Below are 18,555 nucleotides of genomic sequence, written 5' to 3'. Positions count from 1 at the left end.
CGAGCCGGTACAAAATGTTAGCGCAGCACGATCAGTCTGTGCACATTGTTCCACACGAAAGAATCGTAGAGGATCGAGAGATCGTAGAGAAGAATAGCGAGCAGAAAAAATTCGGTTTGAGCAGCAGAAAAGGGTCCGAGTCGAGCGACGACGTGACGAGCAATATATATATATATACTGGCGCGCATTCGAGCACAGGTGCGGCTGTAAGCGTGATATTGGCTTCGTATATATAGCCGCGCCACGATTTGCGCAGACAGCTCGCAGGCCACGACGATAGGTCGTTTAGTAACGAATTGCCGAAGCCCGTCTGTGCGATTGTTTCGAAAAAGCCCGAAAGAGATAACGGGTGGCGGCGGCGGTGGCGACGTACAGCCCGTGTGCGCTCGTGCGCATCGGCAGCAACAGCGATACAGAGACAGAGAGGGAAAGCATATTAACGAAACGGCTAAAAAGATAGCGCGCGCAGAAAGAATATAAGCTGAGAACAAGCAAAGAATCGGATCGAGAGCGAGAGAGAGAGAGAGAGAGAGAAAGATCGAGTCGGACGAGAAGAGAAGCGTAAATCGACTCTATATGATCCCTTCCACTCGGCCTGCACCTGTGCTGTGCCGTGTTCGTTCGAACAGACGGTGGAGGCACAGACGCGCGCGGGTTCCGCCCCGCGGCCAATGGGCGAGCCTCGGACTCTCGTCAGCGAGAAGGGGGATGCGAGAGAGCGAGGAGTGGAGGGCATACCGGCCTCGGTGGTAGGGCTGGATACAACATTTCCCACCTCCGGAAAAGCGTTGGCGGACGAGCCAAAGAGAGAAAGAGAGAAGATGGAGCAACGGCGGCGCCGGTCTTGGCTCTCTCTCTCTCTCTCTCTCTTTCGACTCGGCCGTGTTGGCCGAAGTGGCGAGTGTCTCGCGTGGCCGACGACCTTGTCGCGATCAGTCTTGGCTGTATGGCCGGCGAATCGACAGCGTCGTGTAGAGCTCTCTCTTTCTCTCTCTTTTTTCCATTGACGAACATCGACGTATGCCAAGCTACCCGCATAAACAAAAATAAACAACAAAAGTGAATCGATTAAAATCAAAAGCCGAGTGATCCGCGAGATTGGATTTCGCGAGTGCCTCATCGTTGTTATTTCATCGTTATTTTACTATTGCAGCAAAAAGTGCGTGCGTATAATTGCTCCGGGGGTGTTGTTTCCGCGAGTGTCAACGACGAGGAGATAACTCCTCCGAGCGTACACAGTCAGCAAAGGCGGCTATCGAGGATTCTCCGCGACGAGCGATCGACAAATTCTCCAACTGGTACTCGTGCGTCGCTACTTTTGTCCTCCTACTTGTGCCGAGGAATAAAGTGCAGCGGTGGTGTCCAGCAGGTCGCGCGCGATCCACGGCAAGTCGCAGTTGCGTCGCGCTCCTCTCTCGTCCCTCTCTCTGTCTCTCTCGCGCGTGGGTCCAATAATCGGGCGCAGAGGTCGGCTGCGCGTCCGATCTCGGAGTGATGCTGCCCGGCCAGGGCCCGAGCGCTGGCCCGGCCGAGGGGACAGTCGACGCCTTAGCCATCGTCGTCGTCGTCGTCGCTGCTCCAGCTCCAGCTAACATCTGCGTCAGCAGCAGCAGCAACAGTGAACAGTTGAGCTGCACAGCGCGATGCGCAGGATGCGAGCGCTAGCGGCAACGAGGACGATAACGCCGCGGCTCGTGCTCGGGCTGCTGCTGCTCGGCCTGGCCGGGCATCCGGCTCTGGGCTGCGGCCCGGGCAGGGGCGGCGGCCGCCGACCGATACTGCGCAAGCTCACGCCCCTCGTCTTCAAGCAGCACGTGCCCAACGTCTCGGAGAACACGCTGCCCGCGAGCGGCCTGAGCGAGGGCCGGGTGTCGCGCAACGACAAGCGCTTCCGCGACCTCGTGCCCAATTACAACGCCGACATCATATTCAAGGACGAGGAGGGCACGGGCGCCGACAGGCTCATGACTCAGGTAAGCTTTCGCACCCTTTCCTTTTTTCGTTCTGTTTCGAGCTTCTTTATTTCATGCTCGAGATGACACTTTTGACAAAAAGATCCTTGCCGGCTGCGCAGGTTCGGGCGGTGCAGTTTATGCGATCTACACGCCGGAAAGCAGCTCTCGAGCGAATATATTTACCGGCGGACCAAAGTTTTGGGCCGTCGGACGAGTCGCACGCCGAGCTTTCGTCGTGCGTTCGCGACGAGCCGCGATTTCAGCTATGTTTTCTTCGCTTAAAAAATTTACTTCTTCGTCGACTGTGAAACTTGTTTTAATCTTTCGCCGTTTTTATTTTTTCTCTCCGAGTTCGCCGTGTTGCCTCTCTGTGAAGCATATTATACCGACAAAAAGAAAACGAACAACAAATCGATGCAACGAATCAACAGGTGACGTTCTCTTGACTCACTAAAGCGAATCGATTCTCGTACATATATATCTACGCGTCGTGTGTGCTCGTGTATTAGCGTGGCGCTTTGACGCGCCTCACCCACACGCACGACAACCGCTTTCAGTGCACGCACGCACGCACGAGATCAGACCTGCCGAATGGTTTTGACGATCGCGCATAAATTACGGCATTGTATATCGGATATATGTATACAGCTCTCATTCTCACCTTTGATTCTCTTGTGTTCTCTCGATACCTTCGCTACAGCTCGCGTAATGCATCGACAAATAAACTCAACGTTCGATATAATTCATCCGACAAAAATTCGTCGTCGTAATTTTCGCTCGTGCACAGCTATATATACGACAGTTGCCGCGTGTGGCTATACACTACTACGTGCCTGCATTTCTACAGATTCTCGCGAAAGTGTGCGGGCCGAAAAATATATAATTGAATCGCTTCGGCGATTCGACAGGACCTCTCGGAAACCTTACGCACACACGAATACGATATCGGTCAGCTGTCAACGAGCGTTTCGAGTCGATCGGCCCGAACCCGGCTCGACAATATCATCGACGCGTTCGGAAATTCGTTCGCGGCGAGCGCCTTTATCGCGCAAAATTATATTAAAAAAAAAGCGCCCGCTCCATCGATCACGATACCGCGCGGCGATAATATAATTTCGGCTACCGCCTTATTATAATGAGACGCACACATCGGGATCTCCGTTCGACGCGTGCACTCCCCATTTTTATACCTATATAACCGCGCGAGCGGTGCGCGCTTGTCATGTCGCATTATATGCTGTATATATACAGCTCGTGCGTCTCGGAGTCGTGTTATACGTCGAATTTCGGGGGATCGGCGTGTATCGCACGTCGTTCGCAGTCTCGACATGATTGATTCACGCTTGTATATATATAATAATATTCGCCTAGGCCCAGCTCGTAATATGGCAGGTAGAAGTGTGTATATACGCAGTTAATAAGCGTAAATGCTGCCGGTGCGTGAATCAGATTTCGCCATAAATTAGCCGCTCTGCCTTCGTTCGTGCGCTCGGCGTGCACGTCTAACTGGTCTTGACTTAGCCTAGCTCTTCTGGACAGCAGCAGCAGCAGATCGGTATTATGCTCCTTGATCTGCGCTTCTTACGAGAGAGAGAGAGAGAGAGAGAGAAAGAAGTCGGAGAACACACGTCGCAAAGACGGAAAAGAAAAAAAAATATTCGCCGGCGCGCGACACCAAGCCTTGTGATATACACGCTATTATTCATATGTACACACACACACAGACACAAAGTGATATTTTGCATGTATAATGTAGGCGTTCGCTCGCGCGCGTCAATCTTTTGTGAGTACGTTACATCACGGTAGTAGTGGCAGGATTATACAACTTTGCATCGCGCCAGAGAGATCCCTTTTATTCGAGTCTCTTGTATTAACTCTCGCTCGGCGACTGCTCGCCGCCGCCAGAGAGTACGCGACAGTTATGCTTTTATTCGAAAAATAAGTCATCGCCACGGCAGCGCAGCGACGATATCTCGCGCGTGCGTCTATTATCGTCGCGTCGCTCTATATATTCGCGACGACGAGTCGTCGAGTTATATCTGAAACTTGTGCAGCACCTGCTGGCAACCGAGATCGCCAATTATATTTCCTTCGATGCCGTATTGTGTATAGGCAAGCTGCAACTTATTGCATGGCAAAACAGTTGACCTGGGCCAGGGTTGCAAAAAAAAAAAAAAAAGAAACCAGCGAGATATTTCACGACTTTTGACCGGTGTCGGAAATTTATTGGCCATTTAATGGTCGACACAATAAAACCTCGAGCCCTGCCACAGGGGGGCGTGACGATCGATATTCCTCTTTTTAAAGGCTGCAATATAAAAGTTCTCTCTCCCGCGCACTCGGGCGCATACAGAAATTTAACTATGCACGAGAACTGCGAGAAAAGTGCAGAATAATTGATGATAAAGTTGAACTTTATCGTTGCCGTGCTTTGTTATAGAACACAGCAATTAGTTATATGCTATAGAGTACAGCGCCAAGAATATATAGAGGCTGTGAAAAGGAATTCAGGTGGGCTCGAAAGGAAGTCTCGGATACATGGCTTATAAAAATATTAGTCGCTATCTGCCTGATTCGTAAATCGGAACTAATGCAATAATACGAGAAAAAAAAGCGGCGTCGGGAGAAAAGCGCCCGAAAGGATCGAGGTGAACAAACGAGGCAGGGAAAGGCAGAACAAAAGTAAAAAAAAAATAAAGTAAAAAGAGGGAGAGAGAGAGAGAGAGAGAGAGAGAGCGAGAGCTAAGTGATTGTAGGTAGGTTTATGGTGGCTGTAAGCGGTGTTTGCTTTTGCGCGTTAAAGTTCCTCGAATAATGGCAAATAAACATAATGACGGCCAGTGTACACAATTTCTTTCATCGTGACGCCCGTTTTTTCAGTCTCGCTTCTTTCTTTTTTTTTTTTTAATTCGCATATATATGCCTATAAATAGAATAAGTTCCTTTTTCTGCATTCTACACCGATCGAAGCCGCTGCTCCTGCTGCAAGAGAATAAAAAAATATATCAACAACAACAGCAGCAGCAGTCAACGCGCAGCAGACGTGTATATATATGGAATTCGAAATGAGAGAGAAGCTTATCGTTGTGCAATTGAGACCATAAAGATCGCGGCCGAGAGAGTTGAGACATTCTCACGAATCGTAGCAAGCGAATAACAATTTCGATCGGTGTAAGGATCGATAAAGAACGAAAAATCGTCACTTTTCGATAGAAAGTTAACGAAAAGAAGCAGAAGCAGCAAAAAAAAGATCAAGTGCGTGTAGCTTTCGCAGAGTAAATGGTAAGAAAAAAAAATTGGGAAGTAAAGAAACCTTAGGATCGTCGCGTATAGCATACGTGAGAGAACCGAAACCTCGGCCGGCCGAAGGTTAATTTATCGCCGCGATCGTCTCTCTCTCTCTCTCTCTTAGACGTTCTTTATTTGACTTTTCCAGGTACGTAAGTAATATACGTAATTAGGCAAGTTACCACCTCGCCCGAGCGACGCGCGTAAATAAGGTCTCGAAAGGAGACGAAAAAGAAGAAGAAGTAAGTTAAAGGAAAAAAAAACACAGCGGAACAAGCTGCGAACGGTCGTAAATCGATGTCGTCGCGCCGTCGCCCCGCTGTACATATAAGCGACGAGCTGACAAGAAAAAAGTATATGTATATAAGTAAAACACGATCGCGAAGCATTTTGTAACATGTGTCGATCGGGGATCGATTCTCGAGCAGTGCGCGCGAGCAAAGAGAAGCTCGACGCGATCTGTCTCTCGTATATATACACGTACATGACATTAGGCATATAATGCAATGTAACAGCAGTCGAGTCGAAAGTGACACGCTATATCAGAATCGAACGTATAAGAAACGCCCAGTCTGTAGCTTCGTATCGCTGCTACTACTACTAATACTACCACTACTCGAGTCTTTCTTGTCGCGTCAAAAGCTCAAGTAAGAGAGAGAGGAGAGAGATGAACACGAGCCGATGCTGCTGCTGCTGCTTTATAAGCAATCGGATAAAGATAAGCGAGTGAACGAGAGGGAGAGAGAGAAGCTGCTGGTTCGGCTCTTATCGGCATGCGGAGAAGAGAGACGCGCGTGCAAATTAGCGCGAAGGGGGATCGAGTCGAATAAATACGTATAGCAGCAGCAGCAGCCTCGAAGGCAAAGTGACACGATCGCGATTCCGGCTCGCACGTGCGTCTAGGTCTCGGGCTTTTTGCTCCGTGGCTATACTGCTACTGCTGCGCTAAGCTCGAAAGCTGAAAGTCGTCGTCGTCGTCGTCGTCGTCGTCGAAGGGTGAAAGCGATAGACGATCGCTGATTTCGCGCAATTATTCGCCAGCTTCTATGCCGCTGCGAGCTGAGTAAAGCGACTCTCGGCGCGTATATACCAGCACGCGTATATAATCTCTCGGTGACGTTTCACTCGGGCGACGAGAGTCCAACGTATTAGCTCGATACAGCATGGGTCCATGTAATCATAATACGCGCGCTGCGACGATAATGTAATATAATGTAGTTACGATCGAGTGCGTATGCACCTTTGCTGCACGCGGTATCGCGTACAGACTGCGACTCCGCGCAATTCTCTCTCTCTGCGCTATACTCGCTTTCAGTGGCGACTGACGATAAGAGGTTAATAAACTGCAACGTATGCCCTCCGTATTGTATGCAAAGAGGAAGGCAAAGTCGATTACGAGTATTATGTTAGTTTTAGCTCGGGCTCTCTTTCTCTCTCTCTCTCTCTTTCTTGCGTCGATATTCTTGATTCGCTTGACGCCGCGACTTGTTTCTCTCTCTCTCTCTCTCTCTCTCGGTAATCCGAGAACTCATTGTATTCGCGAAAGAAAGAGAGTAAGAGAGTGAGAGAGTGAAAGAGGTTGAACACAGCAGGCCTCGTGATCGGTCGCGGCGAGCGATTACCGATTCTTCGCTTGCACTTGTTTTTTGTGTACGAGAAAGAGAGAGAGAGAGAGAAAGAGAGAAATGGCTGCTTTTAACGCCCTTATGACGTGTTTGTACTTTTCAGTAGTATACTCGTGCACGCGACACCGTGAACCGGTCGTCGGGGTGCAGGCACAACCGAGATTATGACTCCTTCTCGCGCGATCGGTAATCGACAAGAGTCGATCGGAAGGATCTCGAAAGTTATGTGCGTACGATTTCGTAATGCTCCATTGATAGCCGCACACGCGATTACCTACGTTGCACGTGTAGGTATAATAATTCGAAATTGACGACACGATCGGTATCATCGGCTCTTCATCCGAAGCGACAAAGTTCATGTACGAAGCTGCGAAGCCGCAACATCGCATATTATTATTATAAAAATACATCAGCGCGATGGGGAGAGACCCACAGAAACAGTTAGCACCATCGCATCTCGGCTTCGATGCGCGGCACAAGTACATCCTCGGCAGCGGAGATCCACCGTATACATATACGTACAAGCTGTATGCCTCATAATTCTCATAAGCCGCGCACACCGATGCTCACCGTTGCTGCTGCTGCAGAGACTCGAGCTGCCGCGGCCAATGAAAAGAGGGAGGCTCAGCTCGGCTCTCTCGGCTTCTCTCGAATGGATGCGCGCGCGCGCCCGAGGTAGATGTATCGAACGTGCACGAACGCAAAAGTGCAGGCACGAGAGAGAGATCGAGGCCGCGAGACGGTCCGTGACCGGCCGCCATGATGCACTCGTCGGGGTCATGCCGCTGCTGCAGCGGGGGTCAGCTATAGGCTCTGCGCGTTATAAGCTGCTGCTGCTGCCGCTGCTGGCGTGGCGCGCACTGCAAATTATATATCACGGCGAGTTGGCGAGTCTGCGAGAGAGTCTGTTGCGGCCGACGCCACCACCAGCAGCTTATAACGCGACTATATTCGCGATGCAGCAGCAGCAGCAGCAGCAGCAAACGCATTATATGTAGGCATCTATACAAGCTATGGCGTCGATTCGGTACTGCTGCAATGTGTGTGTGTGTGTGTGTGTGTGTGTGTGTGTGAGTATCCTCGGCAGCTCGTGTGCTTTCTCTTATCCGCGCGTGTACTCGTGTTTGTACGTCTGACGGAGCTGCTGCTGCTGCTGCTGCCTCCCTCCTTCCTCTCTGTCTCTTTCTTTCTCTCTTCCTCTCTTCCTTTCGAGGACTCCTCTTCGATCTGCAGCCACGAGAGAGGAGAGCCTTAACTCTCGGTCTCTCGCTTCACCTTGGCTCGAATACGAGAGAATCGTATACCTTCTCACGGCTTGTTGTGTGCGCTAAGTATACATATACGTGTTGTGTCCATTATACAGTCTTGTGCTGTGTGCCGCCTGCACCGCCAACTGCTTCTCTCTCTCTCTCTATATCGTTGCTCCTCTGCCGATCCCTCGACTCCGCAATGGCTCGCGCGATTCTTCTGTATATATACAGCGTGTGGTGCAGCGAGCTCTCGCTTATAGTATACATTAAATGCTATGGATGTGCTGCCGCGTACAAATGTGTGTGTGTGTGGCGTTATATTCGACGACGATACATAGGTGGTACACTGCCACCGACGACAACGACACTCACGGTCTTATGTTGGCCATTTGAATCGAGCCGCTTGGCTCTTTCTCTCTTCTGCCTCGTTCTCTCCGAGCTGCTGCAACTCGTCGTATAAAAATACGACGTGTATCGGGGCGCGCGATTCTTTGATAATATTCGCGCGCGCGCGTGCAGAGAGTGAGAAAGAAGCGGCTCCTCGACACGTCTCCGACATACACGGACACACAGCGAGAGAGAGAGAGAGAGAGAGAGAGAGAGGAGCGCAGAAAGAGGAGCCAACGACGGAAGAAAGAGACCGAGCCGACGAAAATTTGTCGATAAACCTGTATTCGCGCTGCTCTCTACAGACGGACGGACGCGCTTCTATATACGCTGCTCTCTGCCACATTGTACAGGTGTGCGCGTGTGTGTGTGTGTTTTTTTTAAATGTGCCGTAAAAGCCGCGCGCAGAAGCATCGCGAAAAATGCAGATCGGATTAAAGATACGAGCGAGGATAGCCGCGCGTATAGTAGTCCTCCTATCTTTTGCGGACATCGCTGCACGACAAAAGTCGACGCAGACTTTCGGAGCGCATGGGCCACAGCGAGGCGCGACGTTCCAAAAGTATTCGACGAAATATATAGGCAGGAGAGCGAGAGAGCCCAAGTAGCCTTTTGACTTTTGCCTGCTGCTGCTGCTGCCATTGGGATATCGTGTCGAGTGCAGGATCTCCTTCTAAAACGAATATATACGTGTATTTATACGACATTAAACGAATACCTACCTGTATGCGCGTATTATGGTACGCACATCAACGAAAAAGGACGTGGACGGATGACGATATAGTGTCTGCAGGTCCGATGGTGGCCGCGCTGCTCTCCTCTCCACGACGATCGAGGCGATCGCGCCGATGTAAAACGACACCGGCGCACGCCGTATATAACACGCTATGTTATGTATATAATAAGAGGTCCACCGACGAGCGCCGCCGCCGTGTGCGTACGAGAGTCACCCCCTTAGCTGCTGCACGAGACCACTTCCTTCCTTCGTCGCATATATATATTCACGGCGGCACAGAGCAGAAAGACAGAGAGAGAGAGAGAGAGAGAGAGAGAGAGAGAGAGAGAGAGAGACAGAGAAGCAGAGACGGAGAGCACAGCAAGTGCGGATCCGATGACGAGTTTGAGGTCTCGTCACTGACGTGGGAAAGGATCGCACGCGCGATGATACACACACACACACAAGTCGGAGCGCGACAAAACTTGGTCCCGCTCTCGACTCCGATATATTATATATTATATTTTATATATTACGGCGTTGTCGCAGCGCATAAAGCTCGATGCATAATATATATACGCACACATCCTCGTGGATCATGTGTCGTGTATATATACGGCTACAACGTCTCGAAGCAACGGCAGCAGCAAAGCAAAAGAGCGGATTCCTCGTCTCCGGTTTTATCGCGAGTTCACTTTGCCGCTTGTATATAAGACCAACGCGTATATAGATCGTTGTCGATCCGATGCATCGATCGATCCGCACTTTTTCGTATAAAAATTTCGAGATTCGACCTAATTATCCTCGTCGATCGCGAGGGTTGAAAATATATATAGTTCAGTCGAGCTCGTCCAGCACCTGCTACTCGCGGCATCGTATATAGATACGCACACGGGGGGGGGGGGATGATCCGAATAAATAATTGCTTAACTCGCTACATCCGATCGAGGAATATATTTAAGCTATTTAAGCTCGATCGCAGCGAAGAGGGTGAGACGCGCTCGAGCTTCGAGCTATTTGCGTACGCCCGATCGGGGCAGCTACATTACTATATAGCGACCCACGGTCGAACGGCTACATCGTGTCCATTGTCGTCTCTCGACTCTTCCTCGGGGCCTATATTGTACGAATCTTTACTTGCGGCTATGTGTATACGTAAGTGCGTGAGCGACCCTCGCCTATTCTCTATATCAGCGCTTCTCTCTAGACACATGTTCCGAATCGGCTTAAGCTACTTTGCTCGTGTATCAAAGTGCGCGCGCCTATCTCGGCTTATGTATATACATTGGCTACATGTCGTTGCCTGTGAGCGCGATCCTTGTACACCGAGAGAGAGAGAGAGAGGCCCACATACTGCACGTACATTCTGCTCTACTCCGTGCGTAAATTCGATATCGAGCTTTCCCGAGCGACAGAAAGGGTTGCGCCCCCTCCGTTTTCAAGGTCGATTATTTATTTTGTTAATCGTCCAAACATATTACGCCCGACGTAAAGCGCACGCCACTTAACGTGTATAAATCGCGCGTACAGTCGGTAATACGTAGACAAGGGTGTCTGCAGTACGATCCTCGCTGTCTATATGCTCAGCTTATTATACAGCTTCGCTCCTGAACTTAATGAACTTGAACGCCGCCGACTCCTTATACACGTATACACATTATTATATCACACGCTCGTTTAGCCGATCTCTCGCGCGTCAGGAATATATTTAACGCGCGCCGCCGCGAGCCTCTCCATCCGGCCTACATTTTTACACACATTTATCTGTACTTGTAAATCGATTTAACGAATTTCGGCATAATTTGTTATATTTACGAGCCGAGTTCCTTAATTTTTTCCGCCTCTCGAATGGAGCGGCAGATCGCTGCTCCGCGTGTCGAGAATTGCTAGAGAAATCTCGTTAAAAAAAAAAAAAAAAAACGAAGAAGAAGAGGGAAAAAAAAAGAAGAATTCGGTACGATTCCTCAAAGCTTCGATTAATCTTTTTTACAACGTTCACAGGTACGAATATAAACGTGTATGTGTATATAATATGCTTTGCGCGCCGAGTGCGTATATATAGCTCTCGGGCCTCGTTTGGCGCTGCGCGTCGTTGTTGTTCTACCATAATTCACAGCAGGTGCCGAGATGATAGCACAAATTATGCTTTACACGACACCGTATTAGTGGCCAAAGTACCTAAATAAATACTGTATATAAGAATCCCGATGTTATGAGCCCGCGCGCTCTTCTCATTAAATTAATCGCCTCGTTTCTCTTTTGCTCTCTTTCTCGCTTTATCTCTCTCTCTCTCTCTCTCTCGTTTCTTTTACTTCTCTTGCTCTACCTATTATACGTGTCTGTACGTACCATTGTGTCGATTTTTATTTCCTCTCTTATTTATTACTGTTTTTACCTCGTTGCTCTTGAAATAATTATATTTGTCATTATTATGCCTAATGTACGAGTCGAAGGTGAATGACATTACGAAATTTTCATTTTAAATCGATTCTCAGCCACGCTCGAAACTCGCTGCGGAGCAATTCGAATTAGCCTCGAGACGTTGCAGTTGTAGGCGGCGTTAAACTTTACGACGTTGATCTAACGCGACGTTCGTTTGCCAAAAAAGAGTTCGTGTCATCGCTCGTTGGTTAACCCGAATTCGCTCGGTAAAGGGTTGGGAGGAGACGCGGGTCATCTCTGGTATTTCATCTTCTTCCGAATGAACAAGACGAAATATCGCACGATTGTATAATATCTCTTCTAAATAATCGCATGTTTCCGTGGTGTGTGAAAATATGCGAGTCGTCGTCGTCGTCGTCGTCGTGCAAGCGGTCGCCGCCACCTCCGTGCGACGATCAACGAGATTATGGGCGTGATTCATAATTCAGGTATTATGTAGGCGCGCGCGCGCGCGCAAGAGAGTCAAAAGCGTTGCCTAAACATCGAATTAAAATCTAATTATCTGTCACATTTGTCAGCGCACGAGGGTAATAATGTCCGGTGATATATCGCGCTTAGCAGCAGCAGCAGCACAAGCACCAACCATCCATATTCATCGATTAGCCGCGAGAGATATTTCGACCATGCCGAGAAAAGGAACAGGCTATATATGTGCTTGTATACGGGGCTTATACAGGGATTTAAAACGTGTATAGAGCCGGTATATATATGCTGGATAACGATCGACTGCGAATTGTGGCGGTGGCGGTGCCATTTTGCTTTTATATACGTGATATATAGGTATACAATCGTCACACGAGTTCAAAAAGTCAAAAATACAAGTGTGGTGTGTCGTCTCTTTGTTTTTCCGTGTGGCTTATAAGAGCCGTCTGTCACACACGGATTAAAGACAGCGCGCACGTTTTCATACGTAATATGCGAAAGAAACGAGCGACAATCGTCGAATGAGTCACGCGCGATTAGGCAGCCCCTGCGACGACGATCCCGAAATAGCTTTTTATGCCGAGAAGGCGAGCCAACGAAACGGGCTCGCGATTAATTTTCGCGCGCGCACCACGCGCTGATAACAATACACATATATGTATACCTGCGCGCGCGAGAGAGAGAAGCCGTGTTCTCATTATATACATATATATATACCATGCTTGCGATTGTTGCTGCAGTCGAGCGAGAGAAAAGAAAAGGAAGACGAGAGAGAACACGAGCCTTGGAGAAGGGATGTAGTAGCCTATGGAGAGTTGCAGCAGCAGTTCGAGTCAAGATAGCATTGAGTCTGCCTGGCGCACCAGCTAATACTTGTACGCGCTCTCACACTCATAGTGCTCGCGAGCATATAACTTTTTTTTCTTCATTTCTCTCTCTCTCTCTCGTCCATCGTTCTTCTTCTTTTCTTTCTCGTCTTCCTCGCGAAATTTTTTTTTCATTGCAGCAGCAGAAGCAACAGCAGCAGCAGCAACAGCAGAGATGAAGTATGCGCGCAACCCGACGCGAATGTTATGCTATAAATACACACACACACACACATACACATACATTCACGGGGCCGCATTCGTATATATACAAGCTCTCGAGATGCGCGTATTTCGCATTTTTAGACTGTTATATACATCATGCTGCACATGCACAACGCGTCCGGCGCGCGAGCGACGAATTTGTCAGCGTGTTCGTATGTATATGCAACACAGAGCCCCCCGTATACGCTTATAACAAAGCCCGTTGCTTCGTACGTATTATGCTGCACTTGTCCGGCATCTCTCGCTTCGCCTCGCCGTGTATAGGTACCATATTATGTATGATCGAGCGCGTCAACGAAATTTACCTACCTAATTTTTTCGAGGTATACAAAAAAAAAAAAAAAAAGAAAGAAAAAAAAAATAGACGAGGACGATGTCGTCCGGCGCCGGACGCGATATGCTCGAGCGAAAGACTGGAACGCGATCGATTTTGGATGGCGATTCTCAAGATCAGCGATCGAGCGATCTATTCTACCCTCATCGGGTGACGATCCGAGCACTGGTCTAGCTACCTCCGAGAGCACGCAAAAGTCCGAGCGAATCGTCCTCACGTGCGCGCGCGAATTCCATAATCGTCCGATCATTCGTCAGCGCGGTAATAGCTGCTGCTAGCTCGACCTTAATAAATATTATACGATGGCTTTGTGACAGCGGGGAAGCCGTGAAACATCCGATACCCCGAACGCGCATACCGAGTGATATCGGACGCATATAATAATTCCATCGGAGATCTCGCGCGCCGTATCCTATACACCGTATACAAGCTGCATATATATATTTTCGTATACATCGACTTGGCGAAGGAAGCAGTCAGAAGGAAGGAGATCGGGTCCGACGAGAAGAAGGACAACGAGAGCAACGAAAAAAAAGAGGAAGAAACTCGCGAAAAAAAGAAGGGTACGAGGAAGAAACGAAAGATCAGCCTTGCGTGGATGCGGCGGCGGCGGCGGCTGTCCCCGGCGAATATCGGGCACACGCCGTGGCGTGAGCCTGCCGATGATGAAATCCGATCGGCAGCAGCAACAGCAGCTATATAGCAGCAGCGACGAACCGAAATCGAATATATCTCGACCCGAAACGGATGAGAGAGAAAATATTTCACCTGCTCGAGATCGTGCAGAGCGCATAGTATAATACCACCAGCAGCAGCAAGCGTAAATTACGCACACACACACATAGAGATATCCGTCATTCTTGCGCTGCATATGAAAATATTTACACTACATATACATATACCGATCTCTGGGCCGAGGATTTGCTGTGTCGCTTTCAATTAGGCCAGATGACTGGACTCTGATCGGCGCACATTATAGCTGCCAAAATCTCCTGAATGAAACTCCTCGTCGTCGGACCGGTGCGTGCGCCCGATTAACATAAAAATGACGCCACCTTGAAGTGTGTGTATACGCGTCGTCGATCCTTATTATACACATTATTATAATAGCGATTTGACGCGCGATCGCTGCGTGCATACATACATCAGGGCACAGTAGCGATCTCGAAACTTTGACGTGCGCGAGACTCGAGAGGCATACACACTTACACACACACACATCGTTTGAGTTTTGACACGCTCGAGATCATAGGCGTGAACAGATATCGTGCGCTTGCGCCGGATTCGATCTTATTATTTTTTTTTATTTTAAAAAGTAGATTTAAAAAGTAGACAAGAGGAGAAGAGTCTCATTATTTATCGATAAGGTATCGCGTACGTAGGGTTGGACGCGCCATACCGATCCCGCCCCTGTGCTTTGCCCTGCCAAGCTACGTGAGGTGCACGCGCGCAGTTCGTCGAAAACGCACATACGCGTCGATATGTAAGGATCGGTACGAGGCGGATCGTACGATCCAGGTAGGAACGCCGAGAACGTCGGGAACGTCTCTTAAACGGCCCCGCTAAATAAACGAATTGAGCGAGAAAAAAAACGTCGCTGGGCCCTGGCGTTTAATTGGCGTAAATCAGGCGCCAAAGGCCGCGTTATATATAGTGTATAGGCTCACTTATATACACGGCAGCAGCAGCCCTCGTGAAGGTATGCGAGAGAAGAGCGCGACCACACAGCGACGTAGACAAAAAGGTCGAGAGAGAAAAGGATCGACTTTTAAGCCGCAAAGGGCGCTCTCGAGATCGTGTATTCGCGGCGGCCGACGACGACGACGACGACGACGACAGGATCGCAGCGCGTGCGGAATGCGCTGCTCTCTTGCACGCTTGCGGACACACGGTATATGCCGGAGACAAAAAAAGCTCACGAGTGCCTAATTCGGACACACTCTTCGGTGCGGCATCGAAACCTCCCCGCGCATTATATGCCACCGCTGCCACGTATAATAGGCGTGCAATAATGCACATCGTGACTGCAGTGAGCGATATACTGCGCGCAATAAAATATATATTCATACGAATTGCCAACACACATCGATCGAACGAGACGAGCCACTATTATAAGTCAATTTCACGCGCGCGGCCGGCCATCACCTCTTTAAAACTGCACGTGGACACGTGTACGGCCCTGTACGAGGTCGGGGGATCGGAGCTGCCGATCCTTGCTGCGCTGCGCCGCACAACGCATACAACGAGAACTGCGGCTCGCACGCGCGCGTTCCGATTCGCGAAGCTCGACGGCAGCAAAAAGCGACTTCATTACGTGCTTGCATTTCACGATCGAGCGACCCGTACGAGATACTCGTACTTATGTATACGCACACAACAAACGAACCGTATCTTTCCGCGCCTGGTATAATTAGTTTAATTTTTTGCCATCGCCGTCTGCGCGACTGTCTCGCTCTTCTTTTCTTCGAACTGCACCTATTGAGCAGCGTGGCGATCGCAGCAGCAGCAACAGCAGAGAGCTGAAACTCGTCAAGATATGCACGTGCGCGTGGAAAATTTCCTTCTTGCGTGTATAAATGTGCAAATATGTCGAATCGCGTTCGGTTAGTCCAACCCACAGGACGATCGGCCACTGCGCATAAGCGCGTATACAGAGTGCCAACGACTCGACGCGTCTCATCACATTGGGCTATAATATAAGAAACTCGATAATCTCAATCGAAGCTCGTCGTCGGACGCATCGTCGGACACGCGGGAGCGCACGAGGCTATCCGTTAAGTGACTTTTGCTGTTTACGAGCTCGAAGCTCGCTTCTTTTTTCACGTAGCAGCAGCAGCAGCAGCTCTATGTCATGATCTCATCCTCGAACGAGAGAGAGAGAAAGAGAAAGAAAGAAAGAGGGTTAAAGGGAGAGAGAAAGAGAGAAGAGCATTGGAAGAGTTCACGTTCGCGATATTATAATATAGCCAACGCTGTTGTGATTGATGAGCGTGCAGGGCGCGTGGGACTGCTGCTGCTGCTGCTATATACCGGGCGCAGAGCTCTGGCATTATCAGATGGTATGTGTGTGTATATACAACTCGCGCACATTATATGCCATTATAGCGTATGACAAAAAAAAGGCTTTACGAAGAAAACGGATGTATGTAACGTACCGTGTGTACGTCTGGTTTTGTGTCTGTGTGTGTCTGTGTGTCTGGGTTCGTGAATGAACGAGCCTCGAGGGAAGGTGATATCAGAAATTCAATGATAAATATCATAAAATCGTTAGCGCGAGATCAATCATCTGGATAATTTGCTCTCTTTATACGCGCGCAACCGTAACTTTCTCTCTTTCCGATATATTTCTCGCAGCCCATATAGCACTGCGCGTTTGCGAACTTTGAACTTTTTTTTTCTGCGTTAGATATACTCCAGTGAGTGCTTGCAAGCCATATAGCTATAATATAATCACATTATGATTTACAAGGGCCGTGTGGCTCTCTCTCTCCTACGCGCTTCCCGATTGATTTATATGTTTTTCACGCGCGTTCGAGTGCGCGCACTCGAGTGCGCGGCTGATTAGGGAGAAAGGTTCGCATATAAATTTACGACCGCCCTCGCGCGCGCGCGAGCGAGATACATAAGTGTCTCTCTCGCCTATCTTTGAGCGCGTATCGAAAACGCGGCGCGCATTATTCGTGAGAACCAAATGCCTTGTGTCCGTTTCGCGTGCAAAGATCGATGCCAGGTTTTACATCGGTTCAAAATTTCGCCGACGATTTAAAAGAAAATGGAAAGATTCGGTACGTACGTATAGCAGTTGAAAATTACGGTTTGCGCAGCTGTAAACTCGAGCACTTCGTAAATATAGAGCAAACATATCACCCTTGTCCTTGGCTATATCTTTTCATTGTGGGCAAATATTCGGTACAGCATTATAATATTCGATGCTAAAAAATCCGTCGTTCCTTTTGCTTTTCGACGAGTCTTTAAATTTCGTATAATAAACTAAGATCCGATAACCATCTATGAGCTATCTTTAGATCGATAAGGTCAACTTCTTTCGACTAATCAACAGGTTTGTCATTGTTCAACGATGCAGGTCGAGAGCACAGCTAGAGCTTTTTTCGATGTCGTGTTTACAGTGCAACGCATTTATTGCTGCGCGCCAACGGAAATGTTTCCGTCACTCGGCCATTTGACTCTGATAAATCATGTCTCGCACGCGCGCGCATGGTGCCGGAGCTTATATATACATTACAAATCCTCGCGGAGCTGTGTGGCTGCTCGGCCGGCACAGAATTCGAGATGCTAATCGACACATTCAAAATTCTTCGACCGCTAAAGTGACGAAAATTAGACGGTTACATTGTAAAAGCGGACGGGCCGATGACGCGCTCCGTAGTCATTTTTTTCTCTTTCTCTCTCTCTCTGTTTATAATGACGCGACGCTGCGCGCTCGTGAGAGAAAAGTCGCGGCCGTATCGGAAAAAGGAGAATAAACAATAAAAAAGAAGCCAATATTAGCTGGCATTTTGCCGCTTGTATCCTTTCTGCAACGAGTCGTTGGCAAAAGTGTCCATACAGACTTTCGCGCTCTTCCCCATACATGCGTCTAGATAGGTATACGCTGGGCCGGTTAAAAAGTTACGCAAGAATATATACCGTCGCTATTTACATTACTGAGCAAATATATGAGCAGTACTCTTCGGAGATTTTTACCTGTGTTTGTAATAGCAGCGTACACATAATACGTACGTCGCGCGCGCCTCGTACACGCATGGAACAAAGGCGAGCGAGTCGATCTTTTCGACGTAAAAGGTTGAAATACGCGTGTATATATTTTGCTCTTGGCGAATATTACCTTATATACATATCTTTGGCTCGAAACTTTGACTACTCAAACATCGTTCAAATACGTTTCGTTTTATGCTTGCGCGCGCGCCCGGACTTTTGTCTCTCTTTTCTTTCTTCCTCTCTCGCTCGAAGCTTTTAATTCAAGTGCGTAAATGCGCGTACTTTTAACTACCGTATAGGAAGAAGGAGACGTTCGTTTTTCTGCG

At 48.8% G+C, this 18,555-nt stretch overlaps 1 protein-coding gene across 1 annotated transcript in view; it reads left to right on the top strand.

Moving 5' to 3' along the window:
* Positions 1–1,652: 1,652 nt before the first annotated feature.
* The window catches only part of LOC106651811 (sonic hedgehog protein A), a 35,032-nt gene continuing 18,129 nt past the window's right edge, over positions 1,653–18,555 (top strand). The window contains exon 1 of the mRNA XM_014370478.2: positions 1,653–1,973. Within this exon, the coding sequence (XP_014225964.1) occupies positions 1,653–1,973 (321 nt within the window). The remainder of the gene's footprint in view (positions 1,974–18,555) is intronic.

This window comes from Trichogramma pretiosum, unplaced genomic scaffold, assembly GCF_000599845.2.
Source record: "Trichogramma pretiosum strain Unisexual culture from Peru unplaced genomic scaffold, Tpre_2.0 scaffold42, whole genome shotgun sequence".
Classification (NCBI taxonomy): Eukaryota; Metazoa; Arthropoda; class Insecta; order Hymenoptera; family Trichogrammatidae; genus Trichogramma; species Trichogramma pretiosum.
The sequence above is the reverse complement of the archived record's forward strand: the minus strand, read 5'-3'. Positions and strand labels throughout refer to the sequence as shown.